Consider the following 27,969-nt stretch of genomic DNA (forward strand, 5'->3'; position numbering starts at 1 on the left):
GGAGCCCCACTGATAAAGCGGAGATTGTGTTACCCTGTTGTACACTGAACTGGAGGGTGCTGCCCGCCCACCTCCTCTTTTGTAACTGCGAGGGGGACCAGCACGCACCCCTGCAGCTGCGGCAGAGGCGTTGGAGCAGCCCGGGGGCTGCCGGTGCGCAGCACCCGCCTGGCTGCCCCCCCCACCGCTCCCCGGTGGGCTCGCCCAGGGGCTGCCCCTCGCAGTCCCGCCGCGCCCCCGCTGCTCCGAGCGGCCGCAGCCGGAGACTACATGTCCCAGCATGCCGCGCGGGGCAGGACCGTACCATGTGCGAGGCGGAGGGGGAGCAGGCGGCTGGGCGCGCGGGAGTTGAAGTGCGGCGGTGCCGGCGAGGCGGTAAGTGCCGGCTCCGTGCGCCGGCGGGAGGGGTCGACGCGGTGCTGGAGGCCGGGGAGGGTCCGGCGGGGAGGGACCCGCACTCTCGCTGCCTTCCCACTCCCCCGGTGCGGCTTCGGGCGCTTCGGGCCGGTTCGGCCCCTCCGCGCCCCGGCTGGTGCCGCCGGGCGGGGGGGGCCCGGGCCCAGGCGGCGGTTGCAGGCCCCGGGGGCGGAAGCCCGGTTGCCGCAGGGCTCGGCGGGGGGGGGCGCGGGCGCTGCTCCGGGAGGCGCGGCACGGCACGGCACGCCTGAAGGAGAACCGAAAGCAGCCGGAGCCGGCCCCTCGCGTCGTTCACGGGGAGACCTCGGGCCCCGCTGCTACGGCGGCGGACGCGGGCTCGGGGGGCTGAATCGGCCCCGTTGGGGCTTTGCGGCGGCCCTCGGGGGCGGTCAGCGCCCCCGACCGCTCCCTGGGCCTCGGGAGAGCGCGATCTCCCGCGCAGCGCTGCCGCCTGGGCAGGTGGCGGTGGTGGGCCTCGAGGGAGTCACCTCCGGGGCTCTGGGAGAACACTGGTAACCTCCGGTCCGTCCCGGCTCCCCCGAGTGGGATTCGGAGAGGCATGGCGCCCGGCTGTAAGGAAAGGGCACCTTAGGTGTGTGAAGTTGTGTGAAAGTCAAAGAAGCCAGCTTACCTAGGTGAAAGAAGAGCGGGAGGTGATTCATCGATGCAGGCCTTAATAACGAGAGGCAGTGACATCGTGAGGCGTATTTCACAGCTGACGGGGTCTTTGAGATGCCCCTAGGGGTGTTGTAATGGCTCATTTACATGGAAAAGGCTCCTCGACACCTTATGCAAAACTTTGAAATACAATTGATTTCTGACAATTCAATTTCTGTACCTTATACTGGAGGGGTTTTAATTCTTCCCTTTTTATTGGTACAACACATTAAGCATGAAAGCAGGAACTTTGTTGCTGAAGAGCTCCTCTGCCTGTTTACTTGCTACCTAAAGTTCCCATCTTCTGTTTGTGATGTACAGCTGGCGGGTATGGCAATAGATGTGATGTCATGAACTGCAGATTATAGCTTCAGGTAGGAATAAGATGCAAGAACAGATGGACTTGCACCCTGCTTTCAAGCAAATGTTCTTTTAGTAATAAAGAAGGTGAAGGAAAAATTATGAAAAAGAGAGGCATATTTTCTGTGTTAAAAAAAAGTCACTGTTTGCATGTTTCACTTTCCAATAAATGAAATTATACAAAAATGTACAAGGAGCAGAAATGGGTTAATTAAAACACTTTGCAGAAAATGGTTTTTGAAGGTGACAGAGGATACAAGAGATTTCTCTACAAAAGAGATCAGTCCTCCCGGACGAAGCCCCAAAATTTCTAGAATTTCAGTGGGGCAGGGGGAGGAGGGCAGCTTTTTTTTGGGGAAGTTCGTATTCATTTGGCTGCAGTGAAGGGGCCAGGTTTATTTTGTCTTGAGTTTGATCGTAGGTTCAGAGGAGTCCTGATCAGCCAGCTATGCCTACTGACAGGAGAAGGAGCTGGGGTGCTGCAGGCAGCTCTGACTGGCGCTGGCAGAATACATCTCGGCTTTTCTACCTCAAAGTTACCTAGGGCTTGTAAGGAAATAAAAGGAAATAAAGTTTAGCTAAGGTTCATGTACAGAGGTCTCTTGTGTTATATTAGCCTATTTCGCTGATTGTGTTCTTGTGAACTGCTTTGAAAGGCTTGACCTGTGTCACTGCCTGTGTTTTTTGGTTTACACGGCTTCCAAGAGAAAAGGCACGAGCTAGACTGACCCCGCTAAAGGTTCACAGAGAGAAGTAGGAAAGTTTCTCAATCAAGTCTAAGAGTCGGAGGATTAGTGGAATCTATCTTAGAATCATAGAATCGTTTAGGTTGGAAAAGACCTTTAAGATCATCAAGTCCAACCGTTAACCCAGCACTGCCAAGTCCACCACTAAACCATCTCCCTAAGCACCATGTCTACAGGTCTTTTAAATACCTCCAGGGATGGTGACTCAATCACTTCCCCAGGCAGCCTGTTCCAATGCTTGACAACCCTTTTGGTGAAGAAATTTTTCCTAATATCCAATCTAAACCTCCCCTGGTGCAACTTGAGGACGTTTCCTCTTGTCCTATCGCTTGTTACTTGTGAGAAGAGATCGACACCCACCTCGCTACAACCTCCTTTCAGGTAGTTGTAGAGAGTAATAAGGTCTCCCCTGAGCCTCCTTTTCTCCAGGCTAAACAACCCCAGTTCCCTCAGCGGCTTCTCATAATACTTGTGCTCTAGACCCTTCACCAGCTTCGCTGCCCTTTGGACACGCCCCAACATGCTTTGGACATGCTTTTACCTCTTGATGGGGTAGAAGCCCGCGCTCTGTCAAGGGTGCTCTTGAGTGCTTGCAGAGTAGGTGAACCATGCCTCTTGATTCGTGGTGTAAGCAGAAAGAATGGTCAATCATACTTTCTATCCAATACCAGCCACAGGGAAAGGGAAGAAAAATACACTTTTGTATTTTTTTTTTCAGGTCTGAATCCTCTAAAGTGACATAAAGAATCATCATATGTATATCACATGTAATGAATTACATGTTTATACTACTTTATATACTGTAAGCAATGAATACAGTGCTGCAAAGTGCTTAGTGTGGGAAATGCATTTGTTCCCCACCTTTGTCTTTCAGAGAAAGAGTGAGCAAGGAGAGAAGTGTCTCACCCCAGGCCTGTGCTGGGCCTGTGACAGAGCCACAATTAGGCTGTTGATCCTTGCAGATGTCCGTTCTGCCACTGCAGTCCCTGCCTGGCACTTGAACAGGACGGTGCTGATGAGAAAACAAGTCTCGCTTGGTCACTCTGATCAGGTCCCCATCCCCTGCGTTGTATGCGGCTGTCTGCCAGCGGCTGCTGGCATTGCATGCAGCCTCCAGGGATGCGTCGCCTCTTCTCCCACCACTCATCAGCAGTGAGGCACTTTAACAACTAGTCTGGCAGAGTTTCCAACAAGTTTTGGGTGCTCTTGGTGTTGCAAGAGCTCTTTTTAAACCCTGCTTGTTTATATCTTCCGTTATCCCCTTGCAATCTGCCTACGCTGTGATATCTTCGAAACATTTGCAGTGAAGAGGTGGCGTATTGCTGTGATCAGAATTGACTTTTGGTGAGCACATGCTCCCTTGTTTCTGTCCACCTGTTGTTTCTCCATGTAAAGTCTTTGCGACCATGAACAAATGTTTTGTTGTGGGTGCCCAAGGTCTAGCACAGTGAGTTACTTCTGGGTTTGTGGCCTGTAGACACTTGAGTTAGAAATAGCAGTGGAGTCAGAGCTTGCGTGTGGTTTCTGCGTGATCGCTTGAGCTCTTGGCTGGGGACAGTGCTAGGAATGTATCATTAGCAAAGGAGCAGTTAAAACTTGGATTGTCAGGTCCCTTGGGGCTGTAGGCATTGGATCACTATGTCCTTCGCAGATGTTACAGTTGCTGTTTTGTGTCTTGGCAGGGTTCATCAGTCATGGCACGAAGGGTCTTGAAACTTGCCTCCTTGGTGGCAGCCACTTCTGGCATCTATCTGTATGGCAACAAGTTCCTGGATCCCAATGATTTTGGAGTTGTTCGTGTGGGCCGAGCCATTGCCACAGTAAGTTTCATCCTAGTAATGTGCAGGAAGATTCCTAGGTGGGTAAGAGAATTGGGGTTCACAAGAACTTGGGATTTCCTGCATTCCCTCTCTGCATTTCCACTGGCAGCTGGCTCCGGGAGTCAGAAGGTCAATAGGGAGCTCTTCAAGTTGTTGACACACTGGGGAGAAAAGAGGTGAAAGCATAGAAGGAATAGAGCTGTCGTTTGCGCATTTTGGAAGAAACAAACAGAGATACTGTTTGATACTGCAGAGAACTGTCTCTGCTTTCTTGGATAGGGTGGGACCTTCAGAGCAAGGGCTCACTTTGGGCCCACATCTTCATCAGCCACCCTTCAAGGTCAGTCACCCAGGTACGGTATCCTGCTGCCTTTAACAGTGACCTAGTTCAAACCATCTTGTCTGCATATGCCATTTTTTACATTGGAACATTTTGTTGTAAGTATTGTGGTTGTTGTATTGATATGCTACAGTAGCCATTGCCCTGTGACCCTTGGTATGAGAGATTTGGGGAGAGGAGGGCAGGTGTTTTGAGGATCATTCTCAAAGCAAGGGTGAAGTGAGGATGGGAGATGATGTACTTCTGAGATTGGATTGGTTTCCAGATTCGTAAAATCAATGCTACATCTGCCTAGCATCACCGCTGTTTCACCCTTGTGTTGATCACTGCTCCAGAAAACCTGAGAATGGAGACTGCCAGCCAAACAGGTGGCTGCCTTCTCCTTGAGGATATTCACTGATGAATCCATGAGCAGCCAGGAACAAGGAAAGCAGAGACTCTGGAGGGGGTATCAGTCCCCTGTACCTCACTTGCATTATACATCTGTCACTTCAGGCCATGATCTCCATCATTTACAGACCCCCAGTAGTAAGCAGCTGTCTGTCTGCATATTCTATGACTTTTAAGCACTTCATTAATGAGTTTTACAGGGAGTCAGCTCCTGAGGGCAGATGCAATAAGAAACAAGCTCTGTGGGTTGGCTCAGGTGCCATGCTGTTTATACATGCAAGCTGCACCATGAACTATTGTGAAAAATGAGTGTTTATTTTGAAAGGGTGAGGGCAGAAATACAAACTGTAATCTTTCCTTCTTAGCTAATAAGTGCTAAGCTTCGTGCTCTGTCCCTGACACTAAGGCATTGCTGCCTGGTGTCAGGGAGCAGCTCTCTCCCTTCTACTGCACAGGAAGCTGAGGCATGGAGAGGGAACACAGCTTCTTGTGGCTGGAGAGGAATCTGTGATACAGGCTGTCTGGGCTTTCCAATCTGCCCTTGAGTTCTGCCTGCTTGACCAGTGTTTCCCAATCTTACTTGAAGCCAGTGTTTTTTGTGGCTGTCTTCTGTTTAAGACAAAAATAAGTGAGAACTGTGTAGTGATGAAGCTGTGCAGTTGGTCTGTGTTTTGAGTGACGGTGAGAGATTACTTTCCTGATTAATAGGAAGTAGGGGAAAGGTGATTTTCTCTGCTTTAGATGCTGGCGAATCTAAAGACGTGCTTGACTTTCACGTTCTCTGCCTTCAGGGAAGTCACAAGTCATGGGCTGTAAAGCACTTCACTGGCCCTGGTCTTAAATGCATTTGAAGGTTCTGCACCCATAGCTGCAAGCAGTGACCCCCAAAAACATGCCGCCAATGTTCTGTGTTCTGTAGGTGATGGCAGCATGTGTTTATATCTGTGTGTCTGTATACTTTTCAAACACACATTTTCTGTCTCTCTGAATTCTCTGTTCCCTCTACTATATAGGACTGCATATGGTTAGGTTGCTTCTTTAGTCCTGCTGCACCAGTGACCTCTGCCTTCCCAGCTTGGGGTCTGCTCCTCGTTGGAAAGGCAGAAGTCAGCTCTCATCTGAGCACTGGCAGCCCAGACTGCTCTCATTCCTTAGCCATAGACTGAGTGAAGCCAATAGAGCAATTAGACGTGTTCATTTCTAAGAAGTTCAGCTTCTTGGGCTCACTCTTTTTGTAAGTGAAAGCTGAGACTGTAGCAAACAAGCGACTTTGGATATTGGTGGCATGTACATGGACCTAAAGCATCTGTGCTTCAAACTAGCCCTGCCCAGGCTTCTTATCTGGATGCTTGATTCAATCATTGGACCATAGCCAGGCAAAAGCAGGCTGTAATTAAGAGGTTGCAATCCTTAAGAGCCAAGTTCAGCAGCAGCAGACACAAAAATTTAAGACAAGTTATGGTGTGGTGAACAAAACAAAACAAAAGCCTGGAGAAAAGAACACATGGAGGTCAAGAAACGTGACCTAGAACTACAGGACTATGGACAGATTTCATCTGAGTTTGATTAGAAAGATTTGAGTCTGCTTGTATTTTAAGCACAGTGATTCAGTTGTCCTTTGCAGACTTTCTTAAGAAACTTGATGAAGTGCACTAGCAGAAAATTTCTTCTTGAGCCTCAGTTTAGGGAACTGGGTCTTGCTTATGTGTGGGTAGACAACTATTCAGAGGGAACATTGTGCTGTGACCTGGTGAGATCTGAGGATAGTTTAGGCATGGTGGAAGAGTGTAAGGTGTTGAGAATTCATTGATACAAAGTGGAAGCCCAAGTCTTTGGGACATTTAACACTGGACTGGATACAAGATCAGTTAAAGAAGTGATTTGGCATTTGTAAGGGAAGGGACTGGTTGATCTTGTAGGTCTTTTTATGTCTCCGAGATTCAGTCTCACACTGTAACATAAATGACAGCACTAGTCTTGGATGAGAACAAAGTCAGTGGCCCGGACAGCATCATGTTTCAGACAGTTTCTATGTTCTGGTAAAATCAGAAACCTGGCAGAGCAGTTGTGCATTTGCCATATTTCTTTGAGGGTATCCCAGTTGTTTTGGGTATGTGGAAGGAACGTTCTGTGCTGTAGCTGGAATACGTCTCAGACACTAGCAGGGATTTGGCAATGTCAGAGTTGCCTATCAGGATCATCATACTACTAATTTAGTGTTTAATTTTTCTTCTGAATGTGACTCTGCGTAGCTGTGCAGCTCCTGAGTTCACCAGGGGCAAGAGAGCCTGAAAAGCTCCATTTTCAATCTGGAAAACAGGAAATGTGAGGAACCTAACCTCCACAAGGAAGGAGTATGTCTGTCTGTAACTGATTCCCAGATTGATTCTCTCTTCAATGCATCTCTGAGCTTTTGACTGTTTCCCTATTGTCAGTTCCAGCAACTTTGTCTCAAATCAGATTTGATCCCCTTGCCTTCCTGGCTTTCACATTACATCGACTGTGCTTTATGCCCTTATTAGGCACGTTTGTGGTGAAAGGGGGGGGGGAGATAGTATCCTGTCCCAGAATGAGATGCTACCCCTTTAGTAGGGAGGTCTGAGGAAATCTGACTTTAGATCCGAGTTATGGAAATGGTTCTTTATGGCAAGTTCAAATGACACGTTAGTGGACCGGTTCATCTAGGTATACATTCCCTTCTCCCCCCCCAGGTAAACTTTATGAATGTGACCTGTATGTTTCTGTTATGTTTGCTGACTGTGGAAAGAGAGGAACTTTAGTTGTAGGATAAAATTGTGAAATACTCTAGATCCATTTTTAGAAATCAAGGCACTTAGGAATCTAACTGCATTGTCTGTGGCTATGTCTAGCTAATAAGCTTTAGCTGGATCTCCATATTGTTGTTTTGTAATTGGGTATCTGACCCTTCGGCTCTCTAGTACTTTGTGCAGTTGAATATCCCCAAAAGTACCACTGCTTGTGCGGATCGGTGAGCTTGTCTTCAGCCACTCTGTGCCCTGCTGAACCATCTACCAGACTGAGCTCACTGTGCACCAGTGTGGTTAGGCAGGTTGGAGGTGTGAAGATAAAGCATGGCATAACTGGTGGGGCACAAACAGGGTCTTCACGGCCTGTATTACTAGCATCAGACCTTATTGTGGAAGCTGACAGAGAATGGGAGTCTGCTGTGCAAGGTGCTGTACAGAGATTATGAAAATGCTTTGAGCTTCTCAAATGGAAGATAGTATAGGAGTGCCAAGTGTTGGTTATTTTTAATAACTATATGTCAATGAGGTCCCTGCACTGCTTTCAATAAACGTTCATTGAAATTTAAATCTTTTCATTTAATTTCTTATGAGTCTGTTACCGTAAACTCCACTGTGGAGCCAAAACTCTGAAGCCTAAGCTACATACATTCTCCCTAACAGAAGGTTTGTTGTTGTGATCCAAGATAACTGCAGAGCTTGCTCAACATTTCTGGTTTCATTTGCAGACAGCAGTTATCACCTATGACTACCTCACCTCCCTTCGGAGTGTCCCATACGGATCAGAGGAGTATGACTTCCTCAAATCACAGGTAGGTGATAGCACTGGACTGCATTCCTCGGAAACTGCAAGGCACGGGTGTGTTGCCAAAGCCATTGCTGTAAAGCAAACCATCAGGCTGTCAGCTTAATAATTCAATATGCCTTCTACCAAATTGGTAACAGCAGAGGCAAACTGTGCTGCACATCATCATCAGTATGGTCTTAGAGTATTTGGGATAGTTTGCAGAGAGGCTTCCTTGGGCTTGTTCTCATCCTCTCCTGTCCAAAGATGCTAAACCATTCTGCTGTAGCTCCTCATCCCAGGTGAGTGGCACTGATGCCCTGGCATAAACTGGAGACAGATGTGTTGGAGTCTGGAGCTTCACTTTCCATCTGCCCATGTCTCTGCCCCATGCCTTTGAAACCTGGTTTGCAGAAGGGCTGCTTGTAGCTTTCTTGAGTGACACCCAAGTTATGGAGTTACCAGTGCTGTGGACAGCTTGTCATTTGACAGCAGTTTGCAGCAGCCCTTGCAAATTCCTGACCTTTTGCCGTGTCTCTTCATGGCTTCAGTAACCTCTGTCATGCAGGTTTTGATGGTTTGTCAATTCATGCCCCAGGCAGCCAGAAAGGGCCCTGTTTGCTGGCGCTGCACGGAGCTGTGCTCTCCCTGCTTGGCAGCCAAGACCAGCTGAGTCAGCCTCTGTGCGTGGCAGAGCCAGTGGCAAGCGCAGCATGTCAGCAAGACACAAGAGGACTCTGTGGCATGGCCAGCACTAGCCTTTGGCTGCATGAAGAGGAATGAGCTGGGAGACAGAGAGGAGGAAGTAGGTGCAGGCATAGTGTGAGTTAGCAAAAACTCGTTGGCCTGTGGAGGCCTGTCCTGCTGTTGGCAAGTGTTATGGAGGGCCACCACTGAGTCTGACAGTGACAGCCCTTGTGGGTTCCTCAGCAACATCCCTGTAGTGCTTGTGCTAGCAAAGCATCAGCTTGGCAGGGGAGAATTTTTGGGCCTGGGCAATTGCATGCCAAACCCTTTATCTCAGTGCGGCTCTAAGTGGATGGCAACCAAGTGTTTACCATCTTGCAGCTCTTAACACTGTGGGAGCTGATTTTGTTGGTCTCAGACTAGCTCAGAATAACTTTTAAGAAGTTCCCCCATTGGAGCTGGTACTAAAAGTTAGTCACTGGATGGGGGCAAGAGGATGTGCATGCCCCTCCCAGGTAAGTGTTGTGTGTGAAAGATACTTATCCAGGTGTTGCTTCTACTTGCCTCTGTTCTGGATAGATCTCTGGTGCTCTCAGCCATTCATTGTACTCTCTTGGCTTTCTGTCCTTCGAGTGAGGCCAGCTTAACCTTCTCTTCATATGCTGAGAGTTTGGAATTTTCTTTTAAGTATGTGCATGAATTGGTTACTGATTTCCAGCCTCACTTTTGGTGCTGTGCTTAGAGATTCTGTGAGGCAGGGATTTGGTGACCCTGGGACCGCAGATAGTGCCAGCAGGTCTGGGTGCAGCTGCTGTGCCTCTGTTTCTGGTGAGGGGGTGCAGCTGCATGTGTGTCTGGGACGGGCTTGCAGCTGGGAGTAGAAAACCACTTTTTTCTGTGCATCTCCTCCTGGTATTCAGCATACTGGTGGGTGCTATTCCAGTGCAAATGATAATGCTTAACTTGTTCTCCATGGATTCCCAGTCAGCCATTAAACTGGAGCCTCTAAATTACCCATGGCCTCAGATGAGAGATGGGAAGCCTCAGTGGCAGCACCAGTCCCTGAGCCTGTTGGGGCCAAACAGGGACATAGCTGTTAGGAAACAATTAAATGCAAAGCAGATTAAGAAGGAAATGGATTCCCCAGGGGCTTTTAGCCAGGTTCCCACTTAGCTCCAAAGAATTCTCTTAAATCTTACTCCATTTTTCTGTCTCTCATGGGCTGCTTTTGATGCTAATGCTCTCAGCCACTCAGTTCTCAGCACCTTTTTATAGCCAGCAGATTAGGGGTGTATTTACTACTCTCCATGAGGCAGAAAGCAGTAGCTGGAAATTCACTGTGTGTCCCTGGGGTTGGCTTGCCTCTCTCTGGTTCTACCAGCTAGGAGATACAAGAATCGACCTTCCTGATGGCACTCACAGCACCTCCTCAGCAGCAGTCATGAGAAAAGATGTCTTGTCTTTTCCATTCCTGCCCTTGCCTGTAGCAGGGATAAACCTGCTTAAGGTCAGGCTTTATGTCCATCCCAGTGGTTGCTTCATCTCACCACTGGTGGCTGGACCACATAGGTAACTTGATCTTTTTCCTGATTTAGGAATCCTTTCCTGGGGTGTCTGCCTTTATCCTGCATATGGTGATAATGCCAGTGTACTGATGTCAAGGCCAGTGGTAGCCATGGTTAGCCCCAAGACATTGGATGTCTGTAGGTCTAGTGTCAGGAGCATTAGGGGAGATAAGAGCTTTCTTTACTTCATGTCTATTTCATTAAATGATTCTGGCCATCTTTGCACATGTAAGCTTGGACATTTCTTCCCGTTTCTGCCCCTGCTTGTACTGTGTCAGAGGAGGAAGGAGGGCAGCCTGCACAGTGCCATTTCCTTACCTATTGCTTTCTCAACAAACCATTTTATTCTGTAGAGGGCTGCATTTCTCTGACATTCTTCCGCCTCCTTGAGTGTTTGTCTCCTCAGTCTCAAGTCAGCCTACTCTGTGACATTTTGAGTGTGCCTCTCATCGTAGCACCTGGATGTCTTGGGTGACACTTCCTATATTGCTGTATATAGGGATATATATATATTTGGCTATATCCCAGCCAAAACCAGGACATGCTGGCATCAATTTCTGTTGATCCTGCTGTCTGTCGGGAGGTATCTCACAACATGCAGTTTGTTTAAGGGCTGGCATCAATGGGCTTCTGAGTTGTTGTCAGTGTAGTAAGAGGATTGCAATGGGTTGATCATCTTGCAGATTTCGGCACTAGTGGCCACAGCTGAAAATCTTGAACAGAGCATTTTTTTGTTGTTTTCCTATGTAAGACAAAAGATTACTGCTGTGAATGTGGATACAGGTATTTTTTTGATGGAGAGGAGCTAGCAAGGAGAGAAGGGATCTGTGGTCAAGGTGTCTTGGGAGATAGTGGGAATCCATTCTTGAATTAACTTGGCTACAGAATTACTTTGTCAGGGAAAAGTCATTTGGGGAGGTTAATTAACTTTCCTCCTTTCGAGAGCAGAATGAGGATGTTCTCATTCAAACTCCTGGTTATTGGGCTGTCAGTATCTGGGCAAATATTTGGAAGGCGTAACCTTGTGCCATCATTATACAGAATACGATTTCTTGCTCCTTGGAGGCTATTCCTGGCATTTGTTGTGTTTGCTTCTCATAGTGGGGTGGGTGTTTTCAAAACAAGCTCTCATAGTGAAGTTGTCTGACTGAAGGATCCTGGAAAGAAAATGAGTGAGTGTATGCGTGCGTGTGTTTTTAAAAAATAACTGACAGTTTCTGGATAGTTCAGACCAACAAAATAGCCTGTGTCTTTGGACTTCCCTCTTGATTCAGTAACGCTGTGTGCCTTAAATAATAGGAAGTTATGTCCTAAAATAGTTTCTTCGTGATGGAGGTGGACTGCATCTGCAGAGAGAAATCCCCAGGAGCTCTCCATGGCATTCCTTCAACAAGGCAACTGTGAATGGGGACCGTGGGCTGTTCTACACCACAGCCAGTGTGTGTGGTGGTGGCTGTCTTTGCCTGTGCTTCAACCTGTGGTGAACCGGAGCGAGAAGAAGCAAATGAACTTCCCTAGGAGACACGGAATAGCCATTAGGTGGCAGTGACTTTCTGTCACCAAGCTAAATGGGAACCAGTAATAGAGGTGAAGAGCTTCACAGCCCATCCACAGTCCCTGAGCTCATCGTTTTAGGTTGCCCTGTTATGTGCTCCCCAGGGTATCGCTTCATCTAAAAGGCATGGTCGACGCTCATGCAGTCTAAAAAAGTTACTAGCAGGGCCAGCTGGTGGCTTGATGACTCTACATTTGAGCACTGCTGTCTAGCAAACTTCTTGCCAACACATAAAGCATGAAAGCTTTGCGCTGAAAACACATAACAAGCTATAAAATAAATCTTATAATTATAAGACACTTCCTTTTCCTCCTTCTGCTTTCTAGAGTGGTGTCAGCTGAACATTATGGCCACAGCATCTCTAGGTTTTAATTTTGTAGCATTAGGAAGGTCCATTTTTTTTGGGATGTGTGCTTATAAAACAGGATGTTCTTCAGTCCTCTGCAGTGGTTTATTCAGAGAGATGGGCCATCTCACTGTGACATTTTTGGAGGAGGAAGGAGGAGAGAAGTGAGGGGAAAGAGGCAGTGCCTCATTTATTGCACTTTTTTTTCCTAGCTGTGCACCCTTGTCCCTGAAGTGCTTTACTCCAAGAGCATGAGTGTGAGGTGTCAGGCACACCACTTGCCTAAGTGGTCCTGCATCTTGCATCTCCCCAGCAGGAGTGAAACTGTGTGCCTTGGGAGCATTTAGCCTTCTCTCCTCCAGGTGGGGCTATCCCTTTTCATTTGAATCCCTGAAGACCTCATTACTTTGCTTCCTTATAGCTGCTGAAGAGGTACATAATAGTCAGAGGAATATCTGAAGAACATCTCAGCCGGTACAGTGAGGAAACCATTAGGAAGCCCTTGAAGGATGTAGGCTGCAAGGAGCCTGCACCATGAGAAGCACTATAAAAAGAGCAAATGGAAAGTGAAGAAATAATCTTGTTTTATGTAGTGTTTGGACTATGCCTTGAGTCCCAATGTGAAATGAACACTCGGCAGTGCAAAGGCCAGAGATATGGCAAGAGATGGTATCTTCTTTGAAGAGCTCATGGTTGAGATTTATTTGTTTGCCTAGATTTTCACCCTAGATGTGGGTGGTGCAAATAGATATGCACATAGGATTTCTCAGAGGGTTGAAGGCCTGTGTAAAGCAGGAAGGAAACAAAAAGCACAAATTGCTTAGGATGCCACTCTAAGTAACTTAAGGCTGGTCCCATTGACTTTGGATCAGGCCCTAAGAAGGGATGTTTTCTTAATGAAGGACTGTTTCTTAATGAAGGACTGTGTAGCCTTGAACTACTGGCCAGTTTATATGACTTGGTTGTTGGAGACCACCTGTAAAATCAGTAGAGCTGACAGGTAGCCAGTGCTTTACCTATTTTAAAAATAGGAAGACAGCTGGCATGAGAATTTAAATAATCTTATCTGAGACTAGGAAAAAATAGATACATAAAAGATTCATTTGGGGATAGAGACACATCAGTACTTGCAATGGCAAACTGGGTTTCTCAGTTTTGTTTGTCCTTTGAGCCCTTAACAGGACCCATATTGTGGATTCTGTTCCCCTTTCTAAGGTTACTGTAGTGAGCTTGCAATGAAACACCAGCTTGAAGGACCCCAAATTAAGAGTACAGAGATGTAAAAACAGGAGTGAAAAGACTGGTGTAGCGTGCAAAGGATATTTCACATATCAGGCCAGGCTGGAATTTCAGAGCAGGACTGAATACTGTAGATTTGCTCTGCTAAACCAGTGACCTTATCACATTCTCCCCAAAGAATATCTGATAAAAGAATGTGCTAGAGGGTAGCACACGATTATCTTACCTGTCAAGCCAGTGTCTTCATTTAGTCTGTTAAGTCAGTGTTGAGGGAATTGCTGTGGTGGGTGGTGTCTTGCAAACACTTCTCCGGACTTCTTGGCAACATTGAAGGCGTCTTAGTGGGTTCCAGGCAAACACTTTTACCTATGTGGGGACCATCCTGTTTACATACTTGAGGGAGGGGTGTCTCTGAAGGCAACCCTGCTGTCTTCCTCCATCCGGTGCCCCAGGGCCAGACAGGACTCTGCCAGGCTGAGGAAGCCCTGGGGACTAGGAAGAAAGGAAGTTATGTTTCTCTTGAGTTGGAGCAGTTGCTGATTTAGTGTAGGAACGAAACAAAATGTAAAGTTCAGTACCAGGTTTGGAAGCTACTCTTCACTTTATTGACTAGGGTGTTCAGGTGACCTGCCTAGAAATCTGCTGATGTGAGCAAGTGTCTGCATTTTTGTACATCTGGACAGGCACATCTGTCTGCCTGCAGACGTGTGCCTGTGTGTTCAGGGTGTGAGTGCTTCTGTTGAAATAGCCACTTCCAAGACAGAGTCAAAAGTTCAAAGATGGCTTTGGAGGAGTGAATCCAAGATGGTAATCACATTCACTGCTAGCTTAGTTAAGCCTACTTTTGGTCCCATAGAATTAGTTTGGGGTTTCTTTTTTTTTGTTTGTTTTCGTTTTTTTAACTTGAGAGTCCTGTCTCAGTGGCTGCAAATTCCGCTGATGGTGCACCATTCAGAGCAGCTTGCTGCTCCTTCCTCTGCAGCAGCATCATCTTGGCAGGTCTGACACCAGTAACAACTTGTTTTTGTCAGTGTACTGAGTTGATGTGACTTGGAAGGGGCCCACAGGGAACAGATAAACATAGTGACAAGGGTCATCTTTATACAGCCTCCACTCTGTTCCTAGCTTCACTTTAACAATGAATCTGCCTGTGAGCCTGCACATATACACACATGCACAGTGCTTTATGAAATGTCTCCTGCCAAGCCTGGATCCATTTACTGTCTTGCCAGCTTTGCTGAATTTAGAGGTAAATTCACTGAAAAGGTCACTAGCAGAATTGCTTTTCAAAAAAACCCCCTAGCTCCTAAAATGTCTTTACTGCCCCTGCAGTCTCTGTTTGAAAATGTACTTGTTTTGAGTTGCCTGTGAACTCTAACTGTGCAGCCTGTTTGTTATTGTAGGGTTGCACTGAACACAAGTTGGCTTTTGCAGGATTGCTGAAGGGCAGCAGGCTTTGCACTCCCATTTGTTTATCGTAGGACTGTTGTGTGAAGAGAAGTAGGGAAGATACACTTTCCTCCTTTGGGCCCTTTCCTTTGGGTTCACAGTCAGGCAGCACAGCTAGGCATTTCCAGAGCCCAGCAGGAGCTGTTTCATCTCTGGAGTGCTCTGGTATCGCCTGTTCTGTCTCTCCTTTTCCTCTCCAGGACAGCTTCCCTGCTTCTGTTTCTTGCAGTAAGCTGAGGTTTTACTGTGGCAGTCTGAATTGGGAATTATTCACTGCCAATATACGGAGTGGTGATCCTTGACTGGGGAACATTGTTGGAAAGAAAGGATGGCTCCTGGGCGATGGGGAGTGAGAAACTCCACTGGCCCCAGAGATCACAGGCTAGGGATTGAGTCAGTACCAGGAGTGAGGGTGATGTTTGATTCTTTTAAACCTATGTTTTGATTTTAGGGTAGCAAGTGCTTGGTAATCTGGCTCAGGACTGAGCAAAACGCAGGCAGAAGCAGCTTCACGCATGCACCTCTCCTGGTATATCCCCATCTGAATGCATGCAGCTTCCCTCGCTAGCCCTGCACAGCTGACCTCTCTGTTCACTTGCGCTGCCATCCTGTACCAGGCCTGAATCAGCTTCCTGCCCTCCTGATTCTCCTGCAGCCTGCCCCAGCTGTGCCCTTAGCTCTTCCCTTACCTCTCCCCACTGATGCCTTAGCCCTGGCTGCCACCTCCCTGGCCCTGGCCATGCCGCTGTCAGATTGGGTACAGACTTACCCTACCAGGTCTTACATTCATTAGCAACTCATGTGGCAAAGATTTGCCACAATCTTAGTTTTCTGAGAAAATTGAGACCCAGGCACTGGGTGCATTCATCGCCAGCCCCAGGCAGGACTGCTCTTCCAGGCTGTGGCTTTGCACACCTGTGTCAATGGCAGCTGAGTCAGCAGGTTTCCCCTTCCCAGTCCCTTTCTGGAGTAGGATTCCCAGCACTGGCAGAGCTTGGCCCTCACCTGGAGAGACGAGCTCCACAGTGTGCGTGCCTTAGCTTCGTTCCTGGAAATCTCACTCCAGAAACAGTCAGATATCAGGTTCTGTAACGTGCTGAAATCCGATGAGCTCACAGCCCAAGGAATTCTTCTATTTACAAACAGCCTAGAAACCCATTATATTTCGTATTAGTATCGAAAGACTAATGCAGGCATGTGGTTTTAATTTGAAAGATACTAAGTTTAAAGCAAGCAACAACGAAGAAGTCAAGCTCTGTCTTTTTGCAAAATCTTTGAAATGGTGGGACGTATGTGTAGCTAATGAAGGAATGTTCCTTTAAATATTTTTAAGAAGTGTTCACTGCTTGTAATTGTTGGACGTATGTGTAGTAAATTAAAGAAGAAGATATGTATAGATAAGAGCACTTCCCCATACAGCCCCCATCCCAGTGGCAGATGCCCCTCCTTCCACCTGCATAGCTCAACAAATTTCATCTTGAGAGGGGAAATGAATTCTCAATTGCAACATGCCTAGTAATTAACTGCACTGTAGTTCTGATGTGCAGTGCTGTCACCCACCATCGGGTGGGAGTGGAAAAGGCACTGCATTTTGTTGATGGTTGAACATTTGTTTTCCTCGTCATTTTGACACCAGAGGTAATTGCCATTCCTGAAATATTCTCTCGCTACCGTTACAAGGCAACTCTTAGGGACAAATTAATTATGAAGAATCTTGTTATGACAGATTAATAGGCCAACAGAGGAGATTTCTTTTTCTTCTTTCAGGCAACTGAATAGTAAAAACTAACAGCTCCCGTATAACTGCTAGAAACATGTGCTTCTCTGTAAGCCAACGCATATTTTGTTGGAAATGGGGGATTTGCAAAACTAGGACTAGAGTATAGAGTGGGTTTCCAAGCTTGCTTTTACTGAGCTTTTGGTTTCTCAATATCATGTGCCAAAATGAGCTTGAGTCTGGGCATTGGCATATGGAGGGGAGGTCTTCATGGTTGGTATTGGACCAACGTCTTCTGTCTGGGTCATGGTTGAGCAGTATCATGAAGGCTTGGAAGTAAGGAATGCTGGACTTGCGGATTTGATGGATTTTAGAACAAGACATAAAGTCATTATCCAGACTGCTTTATGGCCACTAAGGGTTCCCTGTGTCAGGGAGGTCAGATCTGATGTGCTGGTTGAATTCCAAGTGGCCAATGATGTTCTGCCTGCCTTTGTCCCCCTGGAAGTTGCAGACTACCTGCCCCAAATTATTCTTGAGGGGTGCTTTCTGGGGACTGTTGTGATGTGGCCCATAGATGGCTGCCTTCCTGTAGTGGAGGTGATTGAGGCACCCTGCCTCCCTGTGACGGAAGTGTTCTGTCAAAGCCCGGGGGAGGAGGAGTTTGAAATACCTGGATTGCTCATGGCTGTGTTTAGAAGCTCACCCAACTTATGTGTAGTCAGGACAGCAATTTATGTGGGCTTGGTAACTGTGCTTTCAAAGAGGCAGTTAGATATGTGTCTCATAGCTGACTGGCTACTATGGGATGCTAGTGAATCCCAGGTGCTGATGAGCCCATGATTAAAAAGGAGTCTATTTTAGGCTCCAGAATAGACATAATCTGGATTTAAATAAGCCTACTGGAGGAGGCCTGTTCACATTCTCAGCTTTACCTTCTTTGAAATCTCACTCAAGTTGTCAGGCAGATGTTTAAACAGAGTTCATCACCTCCAGCCCAGTGCTTGTACACTCTGTCCCTGGCCAGGAAAGGAACACATCCTCTGTGGTAATCAACGCACAGTGCCCTTTCGAGCCATGATCTTAATGAGAGGACAGTGAAGCTCCACTCTTTTCCAGAGACCAAACCAAGACCACGTTTATCCCATTTTCCATCTTCTCTGCCTGCAGACATCAGCTCCCTGTTTCACTGTGACTTCATCCTTCTTCATGGGATTTCTTTATCTCTGTGTGGAGTATGCAAATGCTTTAATAAAATAATTATATGAGGCTAGAAGTCATAGATAGCATTACTTTTGGATTACTAGCATTTGATTTCTTTTCATTGCTTTGCTTCACATCCATCTTGTGTAGTGCTAATTCTCTACAGTCCTTTTTGGCGTGCAGATTTTGTCTTTGGACTATCCACAGTGATTGTATTTTGCCACCAAGGGCTGATTCTTTGGAGGAGCTTTGTCTGTATTATTTTTCCATCAGGTTTTGTACTGATTGCCGTTGTGATAGGCCTTTTGTCTTGAGTTTACTATTTACCTTCTAGTCAACATTAGAAATCAGCTGTCTTTGACTAGCGTGTTGATGGAGATTGTCTCTTGCCTATTATCTTCACTGCAGTGTCATCTTTGTTTTCTCTTGTCCAGTGTTAGCCTCTTACACCAGATTCTCCCCCTTTTGACAAAGGAACCTTGACTTTTGCTCACATGAGATTCAAACTGAAACCTCTGGATTCCTAGATGGCGCTTTCTTTTTTAAATTGTGGCAAACACTGCCCGATTTGCAGTTTTTTCTACAAAGAAGTTGTAACTGGGTAGTGATGGACCAGGCTTTCCTTACCCTGCCCCTTGGGATACTTGCATAGGTGATCTGTGGTAATCAGCATCTCATACATTAAGGAAAAATCCACCCTAGATTTCTACCTGATAAAGCCCATTTCCTGCTATTTGTAGTTGCTCCTCTGGAAGGGTGGGGGATAAGGGTAGGGGTATTCCTCCACAGGCAACTGCGCAGGTATCTATTTTATAATTTCCTAGGCTGAACCACTCTTAAAGACTATTGACTGGTCACTTTGATCCTGGATGGGATAGGTAACCTGGAGGTGGAGGCTTTCTGCTCCCTTTCTTCTTGGCTCAACTCCCCATGCACTGATAATTTTTCCTGTTGCACCCAATTGCTTGTAAATAAAATAACGGCTGACAGTGAGTCTGCACGTAGAGGGACACTCCGTTTTCTTAAAATTAGAATGAGACAAGACATCCAACAGCTTTACTGACTGTTTTACTCTAGGTTCTTATAATATGTTTGACATTTACAAATGCAGCATCCCTGCCTTGTGGATGCTCATTAATTTCTTAGATGAGAGGGAAAACTCAACAACTGGCAATGGAAAGGGCAAAATGTTGAGTATGTAATTGTATATAAGACGACCTCAGTTTTATTCCCTTCACAACCTTGGTGAGCCACAGCCAAGTGCAGGGGAGACACGTACAATATTGTTCATTGTGATACCAGCTGCAATAAAGGCAATTGCCTCTGGTACTGCTGGGGGTAATTCCTTCTTCTTATTGTGGGAGCAAAAGTAATCTAGTCTGGATAATGAATAACCAACATGCGGCCTCACCTGGGCTCTCCTTTTGTTCATCTCAGTGTGGTGCCATGTCAAATATTCATACGTTTTACTTTATTAAACTGCTGTCTCATGCTATTTTTAAGTGGCACCCTCAAAGCCAATATAGATTCTCTCTGTTGTTTGTGTTCCTAGCAGCCGTAAGGATTCAGTAGACTAAATGCTACCTTCACTCGCACCCACATAAGCCCATTTTTCCAAATTCTGCTTCCACTGGCACCTGCACAAACCTATTGTTTTCAGTGAGAAAGCAAAGGAGTGGCTGCAAGGAAGGATCTGACCTTCTAATTGCAGTTTAACAAGTCTATTGATTGTGCATGAATCAGAAGAGACACCAGCTCAGTCTCCCATAGTGGTGACATTGCTGGGATGCTAATAGACACCAGCTGCCTTTCTTGGTGTGGAGCTGTGTGGTGTTAACTGGTTGAAAAAGCTGGAGTAATTTTTATATATATATATATATATTTCACTGAAGTCAGCAACTCTGCCTGATACCCAGAAGGGAACAGACCTGCTGAGTAACGGGGACATTTCTTCGTGGCTTATTTTTTTTTTTTTTTTTTCAACATAGGCACTTTTTAGAGTAGAACTGTACTTTGCCGTTGATGATGACTTACTGGCACTGCAGCCACTCTCTATCTGTTGGATGCAGTGCTATGACAGTCACTGCATTTTTTTGGAATTGACAGCGTAATCCCATGGTTGTTATCTTTCCTGACTTCCTCGTCAATCCAATTTAATCACACTTCTAGGTATTTCATGTGTTACTGTCTCTCTCCTCTTCAGGCATCCTGTTCCTGTGGGAAGAGGTCTGTACTTTAAAGGTCAGAGCTTCTCAGATTAAAGAAAGGGAAAGGAATCTGCCTCTGTCAGTTTGGTAAGGGAATGTATTGAGATCTCTAGAGAAGCTGCAGTGGGATCCCTTCTTTCTGGGTTCTGTGACCAAGCTAAACGCTGGTGCCCATCTGTGTGGCTGTAAGAGGAGGAGCCTGCTTGCTCTGCTCCCCTGGCTGTTGGAGTGACCTGCCAGGAGAGAAGTTGCATATGTACAAGGGGGAGAAGCTGCTGTTGCACAGTTTAATCGCCTGACGTTGACTCAGATAGGTCCTGACTGGAGGTCAGCTGTGACGTGCAGCTGGTAGGGTGGGATTCAGCTGTTGGGAAGAGAAAAATGTCAGCCCAGATTCTTCGGCGTTGACAAAGTGGATGTGATGATTTCTTCCCTCTAGCTGCAACAGCTGCCTCTGTGCTTCCTTCTTCCCTGCACACCCACACTGTGAGAGTAGACTGTGTGAAGCTACCCCGTCTTGACCCTCAGCTGCTGAACTAGATGGGACTTAGCTGAGCTTTCTCCATTTTTCCTTCTGTGCTTGGGCCATGCATCCTGAAAAACCTCACCTTTCAGTGTGTCTTTCAGTGTATCTTCTGTCTGTCGGTGCTTCCTGTGGACTCCATGGCTTTTCCAGCTCCATTTTATGGCAGGATGTGGTGTGGGGACTAAGGGAAAAGACTATCAGATGTCCATCCTCATCTCTGCTGCTAGGATCCTTCACTTTGCTTTGAAGGCCAGGAATATTCAGCATTGAACAGATTCCCTTGATACTCATTTCATCTCATCTTCCACCTCTTCATTAACCTTAGTAACACCCTGTATGTTTCCCTTCCCGTTTACAGTGTCTGACCTCTTGAGTAGTTGGAAAATGTTACCAGGTCAGCCTTCTTGGCACCATCTGGTTTTATTATTGAGGACAAATCATGAAACTCTTTCTCGTTTATACCATACTGGTTCATCTGTCTTGCAGTAGCTCCTGATGTACTTTTCCTTGTTTGTTTTGCTCTCTCTACTCTATCTGGGACTTCAGATCTTTTTTTAAGTGACGAGACCATCTCTACACCCCTCTCCCCGATGCAAAGCCTCCCTATGCATAGCCATCACTGTATGAGCTTCAGTGACAACTAATTCCTACTGTGGCCTTGTTTGAGCTCTTTCCCCCACCCTCCCCACGGCCCAGGACCAGCCCTCACTTCCCATGTTACTGCCTTCCCAGGGTCTCCTTACGTGGACATAGCTGTTTGGGGAGTGTTCTCCCTTCAGGTCATTTTTGCTGCACAACATCATCTCTTGCTGTTTATTCAATAGTCTACGGTTTCTGTAGGGTGTGTCAGCAGCTCCTGTTTAGGGAACACTTCTGAATGTAACACACATCTCAGTTGATCTTGTTCCTTATAGCAACTGAAAATAGCAAATAAAACAGGGTTTAATAAGACTGATGGCTGGGAGCCCCCCATCACAGCTAAACACAAGGTCATATAAGATGGTGTCTTTACAGCCCTCAGCTTGCTTTCACTGCCATCCCACATGGTCTGATCCAAGCTGAGCTGAATTAATTTTGTTAGCAAGATTTTGAGAGATGCTATGTCAAATTTATTATCATTTCACCTGCCTCCGTAACAGGAGCTGCAGGCACTGTGATCAATGGATCGAGACATGTGCCTAATTTCACTGCGGCTTCTGTAAATGTCTCTGTGCCTTCTGCAGCCGTGCTGTTGAATGCCTTCCTATCCTCCATGGGTGCTCTGCAACAAAGCACAGGACAGATCTCTTTGTATACCAACCCTATCAGGACAACAAGGCACTGAGGGCACTTTTGGGGACCTGCTGACTTTGCAAGTAGTATACATCTGTGTATATATAGGTCTGGTCCTTCATTCTCATGCAAATCTGATCTGATCTTATCCTTGTGTAAGTACCGTTCACATAAGTGTACATGCCCCAAAAGAGCCTGTGTGAAGGACCTGTTGTGCACTCACAGGTATTGCCTTCTGGAGAGGGCTCCCCTCAGGGTAAAACAGCTTCAAGAGCAGAACCTTGTTCACTGGAGGTGATATCTGTAGGTGTAAAGGACTCAGCTTGACTCTCAGATTCCCATATTGAACAGTTTGATCTGGAACTGTTAGTGGGAGAGAATAGGCAGGTAATGCCATAGCCATAGAAGTGCTATGTCCCAGTTATTTTAGCATGTTATTTTCCCCTTCTCTCTGACCATCCCTTCTCTGTGCTCCTTGTTCTCCCTGCTCAGGAGACTTAGACAGAATAGTGCATTATATCACAGAGGTGTCTAGAGGGGAAACAGCTGCTCCCTTCTGATTTTTCTCCTGAACTGCCCCACAGATAACTAATTGCAGCTCAGTTGCTTCTATTAGCTATTTACCTAAAATTGAGCTGGCTAATGAAAATGTTTCTAATTAATACGAGGCAGATTAAAACTCATTACAGCAAGGTCGTCAGTAATGAGAGATAATCAGAGCACAAATGACCGAGCTTGGAGCGAAATGAAGATGGAACACGAGCAGGCTATTGGCGCTGTTTGTGCATGCACCAGGCAGCAAGGGCAGGGTTCAGCAAGGTGACTGCTGGTGTTCCACGCTGCGGTCGAGCACCACTGCTTCCTCCTCTCAGAGCAGCTTGGGAAGTAACTGCCTGAAGAGACGGACCTCAGCCCAGCATAAATGTTTCCTGAATCGAGTGGCATCTCAAACTAGGGTTTTGTTGCTAGGCCACCCCTTAGTCACCTGTATGGATTGTTAGGAACCATGTTGTGAATCAGGGTATTAGCGGGAAGAGCATGGGAGTATGTGTAGTGCAGGTGGGAGGTCAATGTCTGTGTGTACTTGTGCATGGAAATTCAGAGGCCTGATGGCTCGGAGGGTGGGAGCTTGCATGTCTGTTCAGTGTGAAATGGGCTGGCCTAGGTTTGAAAAGTCCCTCCTGATCTCCAGGGAAGATTTGCACAAATCATGAAACATGTTTGCTTTAATTTCAGCTGCCGTTAGCACTGGTGATACAAGGCCCCAGCACCAACACCAGATTTCAGCTGTCTGACACAGGCTCACTGTGTATATCCATTTGTACAGAGTTCACTGGCCCTCCTGCTAGTTGTGTGACTCCTTGTTCCCATGTTTGTGAAACTGAGAAGCTAAAAAATTGTCGCTTTAGTGTAGGGGATCATCTCCATCCTTTATCTTTTGCAAGCTATAAAGCTTTCTCTTGCTTCCTGGCTGTCCCACTGGCAATCTACTGTTGTGCCATAATTTCTGAAGGATTTTGGTATCTGCTCGGACTATTTTGAGCTATGGAAGTCAAAACTAAGAATTAGGGGGATGCCTTTTTAACCAGGGTTTGCACCAAGGGGAACTAACTAGAAAGTATAGGTCTGAAAAGGTAACAATGTGCCTGCCTAAGTGGGAACATATGGAATGCCCTACTTGCATATGGGCAGGCAGAGACCCATAGATAAATCTTTAGGAATGTTATACATAACTTACACAAATAATGAATTATTAGGTAGTGGGGTACATTGCACCAGGAGTTATTCCAATTCCAAAGACGTGGATCTGTCTGTGATTAGCAGTATGATCAGTTAGTATTGGTATAAGGAAGCATTTGAATGGGAAATATCTGGTGTGCATAGGAATGAGATTTTGTAAAAGGTAGGCAGAAAAGATAGTACAAAAAGGAGGCAATAACAATTCCATTTAGAGTTGTGTGTCTCCTTGCAGCACCCCTGATGTCAGTCAGTTTGATTACCAGGCTGACAGTGTTAGTGAAGGCTATAGTAGTTTACATTAACTGTATGCTTATTCAGATTTGTTAAAAGAGGAGGTAACAGCCCCTTGGACGCAATTACACTGTCATTGCAATGGGTTCTAGGTTTTCTATTGCTGTTTTTAGAGCACCCAAGTACCCTATTCACTTCACCAGTAGCTGTATCCTCCCTAAACATTGTCACAGATCTTTTGGCATGGCACTTGATTTCAGTCTCTCACTGTGTTAAATTGAGGTGGACATCCTTTCATTCCTTTCTGGTTTGTGCTGTCCTGGGTCATCTAAAGTTGTTCCGTAGTTTTACCAGCCGTGTGCATATGGCCCTGTTATTATCAGGGGTAGAAGATAAAAAGACTGTGGCCAGATTCCTTTCCTATCTTCCCTGACATGTCTTTCCTCCCTCTCCGACTTACTGTGTTTTGGGGATACCCAGTACAGAGGTGTGATGACATCCTCTCTTCTCTCTGTATGGAGTCCAAGGGACAGCCTGGCTCTTCCAGTCCAGTCTCCTGCTACTGCAGGCATCCCTGGAAGAGCTGTCTCATCCAGGATGGCTGACAGCATATATGCCTGGGATGCTCCCACACACTGTGTGCCACAAGATACTTCCCAGCATCCCAAAGGCTTAATATGAAAGACCATAAGCAGCAATTCTGCTATGGCACGGGAAGAAAGCAAGAATCCATCACCAATGTCCCAAGTCCTTGCAGTGGCAGGTAATTTAGTAAATATGGAAGATCCTTGGAAGCAGGTTGAACCTCAGCAGAAGGGGTGACCGATTTAACCGGAATGTGGGAGCTGGATACACCAAATAGGTTCTTTAAAGATTTTAATGATGCTGGGAGCATCAGTGCACCCTGTTTTCTTTCTGTTTCTCACTATGGCTGATCAATAGGGTAATTTTTGTCTTGATGCCTTGAGCAAGAATGTTTAAAGCCCTTTAGACATTTTATTACACGTAATGTTCTTCTGAGTCTGTAAAATGGGGGATAGTGATCCTGAGTTTTGTAAAGAGCTTTGTAAAAGCACTTTTAGAGATGAAAAGCTCCATATAAAATCAGGTATGGTTGTTTTATCATAAATGTCTAAAGCCTTTCTGAATTCCATTGAACTCTTGGCTTCTCTATCCTCTGACAGTGAGTGGCACTGGTTAATGTTGTACTGTGCGAAATGGGATGTAAAAAAACCTTAAAAAAGGTGGTTGCTTTGTGGAATACCCTATTATTTGCTGTTTTGTGAGAGCTGGAAATAGGAATGGGAGATTTTCTTTTTATTATTTCATATAACTCTTCTCTCTTATGCATCAACTGTTTCTAATCTAAACAGTCCCCTAACATTTCAGATCTCTTTTTTTTATAGACTCTTTTCAAGTCCATGATAATTTTTCCCTGTCCTTCTCTGTCTCTTCTTTTTCTTCTGTACCTCTTTTTGTGGTGGGATGTCGAGAATCCAAGGTGAGGTTGTGCTTTCAATTTATACAGTGGCATTTTGATATTTTTAATGTTTTTCTCTTTTCCTTTCTTAACCCAGTCAAACAGCTTGTTTGGGTTTTCCTGACCCCAACTGTGCATTGAGCAGGTGCCTTCACTGAGCCATCCACAACAATGTGATGCAAGTGTTGGGTGGTTACAGTTAATTTAGAGCCCATCAGTGTGTGCGGGCAGGATAAATTGCATGTTCCAATATGTGTAACCTTGCAGCCATCTATGCTGAGGGTGATCTGCCAGTCTATTGATTGTTCACCTGTCTTTGGTAGGGACTTGGCAGGGCTTATTTTTCCACAGTGGTGAATATTTCCGTTGCATCTCATGGAAGTTTTGCCACTGCACTGTTCTCTCCTTTGCCAGATCACTAGCAGGGAAATTAAACCTTGGTGTAAGAATGGGTGTAATGGGACACTCTCCTGCTTGTTTTTGACAATGACGTGGGTCAACCCATTTATAGTAGAGAGACCCTTCTGCCTTGTGGGTGCTACCTGTACCTGTTTCCCTTTTCATCACATTTCTCAGTGTTTCCAGTGCTAGTTCAGCCTCACTGGAAGTAACAACATTGCAGGTGCTAATGTAGACAGGACTTCTGCAGCATTACCTCGTCTAAAAGAATTCAGAGCAGGTTGAAAGCAAGCTGTGGTAAAAACATCACTAAATGTTGTAGCCTTGTCCTAACTAGAGAGTTCCTCACTGCTGCTGTCTGTAGTGCTGGGCTTGGTGTTGCAAAGAGGGAATTCTGAGCTGGGAATGGGATAAAATGAGCAAGTGATGTAAAGGAGCATTCTTGCATCAGAGTATTTTAGTGGACTAGTAAAGAATGATTTTTCCTCTTCTCAAAATCCCCGTTGGCTTTTTTCAGTCATATCACATTTAGCTAGATGATTTTTAGTACTCTCTATCATTATTGTCTCAATTAATTTAGTTGATACAGAATAGAAGCTTGCAGGACTATAATTTCCCAGATTACTCTGGATTTTTCTTAAATACAGGGCAACATTTGCTCCCCTTCAGTCCTCTTGTTTTAATGTGATCCCCCTTTTATTATGATTATTAGCATCTCAGCTACTTTTTGAATTCATCTGTAATTTTTAAATGATTGAAGTTTTCAAGGTATTTTCTGGAGACATCTTTCTTGAAATATTGTCTAGGAGAGTGTATCTCCATTGTAAGCAGTGATGGACAGGCTTCTCCTCAGCATCCTGCCCCATGCAGGGAATTGCCTGCAGCAGGAGAAGGCGCCTCCTTTCCCTTGCTCAGGTTGGGAGTAGGTGGGATGCGAGCGGGCACCACGTGGCGTGGAGCTGTTCCTGCTCACCTGTACAAGAGTGCTTTCTGCTATGGAGGTGAGAGGAGGAGCAGCCCTTCTAGCGCTGTCCTCTGGGCAAAATCCAGCCTGACATCCTTTGTGAGATGTCTGTGTTCGCAGTGTTCCTGGAGGCAGCACTCATCACCAGGAATTTCTGGTGACTTGTTTGTTATGTCTTTGACTAATTGCATTTCAAATTTTCTGTCTGCATTCCTAATCCTCATTTTATGTTTTGCCAGCTATGAGTATGCCCGTCAGGATTGGAATGACTTTTCTGAAGGATTTTTCATATGAGTGGCTTCCACCACTTACCTTACGGTGTTTAGTGGCCTTTCTGAGCCCTTTTGTCACCAGGTCTGTCACCAGATACCAGATACTCAAGTTTTCACCAGTATATTTTAACTTTGGTATTTATTTTCTGCTAAATCAATTTCTTTATTTTTAAGACCAGATTAGCATCTGCCAATTTGTGACACCTTGCACGTCTGATGCTCTGAAGAGCAGTTCTTTGCCAAGGTCTCTGTAAGTAAAGGCTCCTTCAAAAGCATCAAAATTACTTGATAAGACAGGTCTGCTTGAACATCAAGGGTAAATTAAAAAATGTCCATTTGCAGCTCTGCTTGCTGAGTATGTGCTTCATCCCAGAGGTGCCTCCTCTCCATACCTGACAGTTATTACTTCCATTATGGCCCATATGGAACAATTTTAATAATGAGTGTTAATCCCAATCTACCCAGGGCTTAGGTAAACTACAAGTCTGATAGCCATGCTGTGGGCCAATGGAGAATTTGTCCTGCTGAAATTTGGGGAAGGGGTTTGAGACAGAAGGAGATGCCCATGTGGACTGAGGAAGGAACCATATACACACTTGGACAGCATTTGTGATCTGAAGTGCTTCTTGAGAGAGGCTTATTCTTGGTAATCCCTGGTACATGAAATGCTTCCTTTCTCTGCAGTGTGCTCCTAGGCATGATGCATACAAGCGTCTCCCTGTCTAACTAGCTGTTGTTCCCAGCTCTTTTCCCTGATAAGAAGAATCTTCAAGGTATTGCTTGTGCAACAAAGAGCAATATCTTGTGAGATTTCTCGGAGAAAAGCTCTGAGCCTTGC

General features: G+C 45.9%; 1 protein-coding gene across 3 annotated transcripts in view; it reads left to right on the forward strand.

Moving 5' to 3' along the window:
* Nucleotides 1-333: 333 nt before the first annotated feature.
* The window catches only part of ADCK1 (aarF domain containing kinase 1), an 80,527-nt gene continuing 52,891 nt past the window's right edge, over nt 334-27,969 (forward strand). For 2 of the 3 annotated variants that reach the window (XM_076345191.1, XM_076345193.1), the window contains exons 1-3: nt 334-375; nt 3,863-4,000; nt 8,224-8,307. In XM_076345191.1, the coding sequence (XP_076201306.1) occupies nt 3,875-4,000; nt 8,224-8,307 (210 nt within the window). In that variant the 5' untranslated portion in view covers nt 334-375; nt 3,863-3,874. The remainder of the gene's footprint in view (nt 376-3,862; nt 4,001-8,223; nt 8,308-27,969) is intronic. The other variant, XM_076345192.1, reaches the window with a different exon arrangement.

This window comes from Aptenodytes patagonicus, chromosome 7 (genome assembly GCF_965638725.1).
Source record: "Aptenodytes patagonicus chromosome 7, bAptPat1.pri.cur, whole genome shotgun sequence".
In the NCBI taxonomy this organism is placed as follows: Eukaryota; Metazoa; Chordata; class Aves; order Sphenisciformes; family Spheniscidae; genus Aptenodytes; species Aptenodytes patagonicus.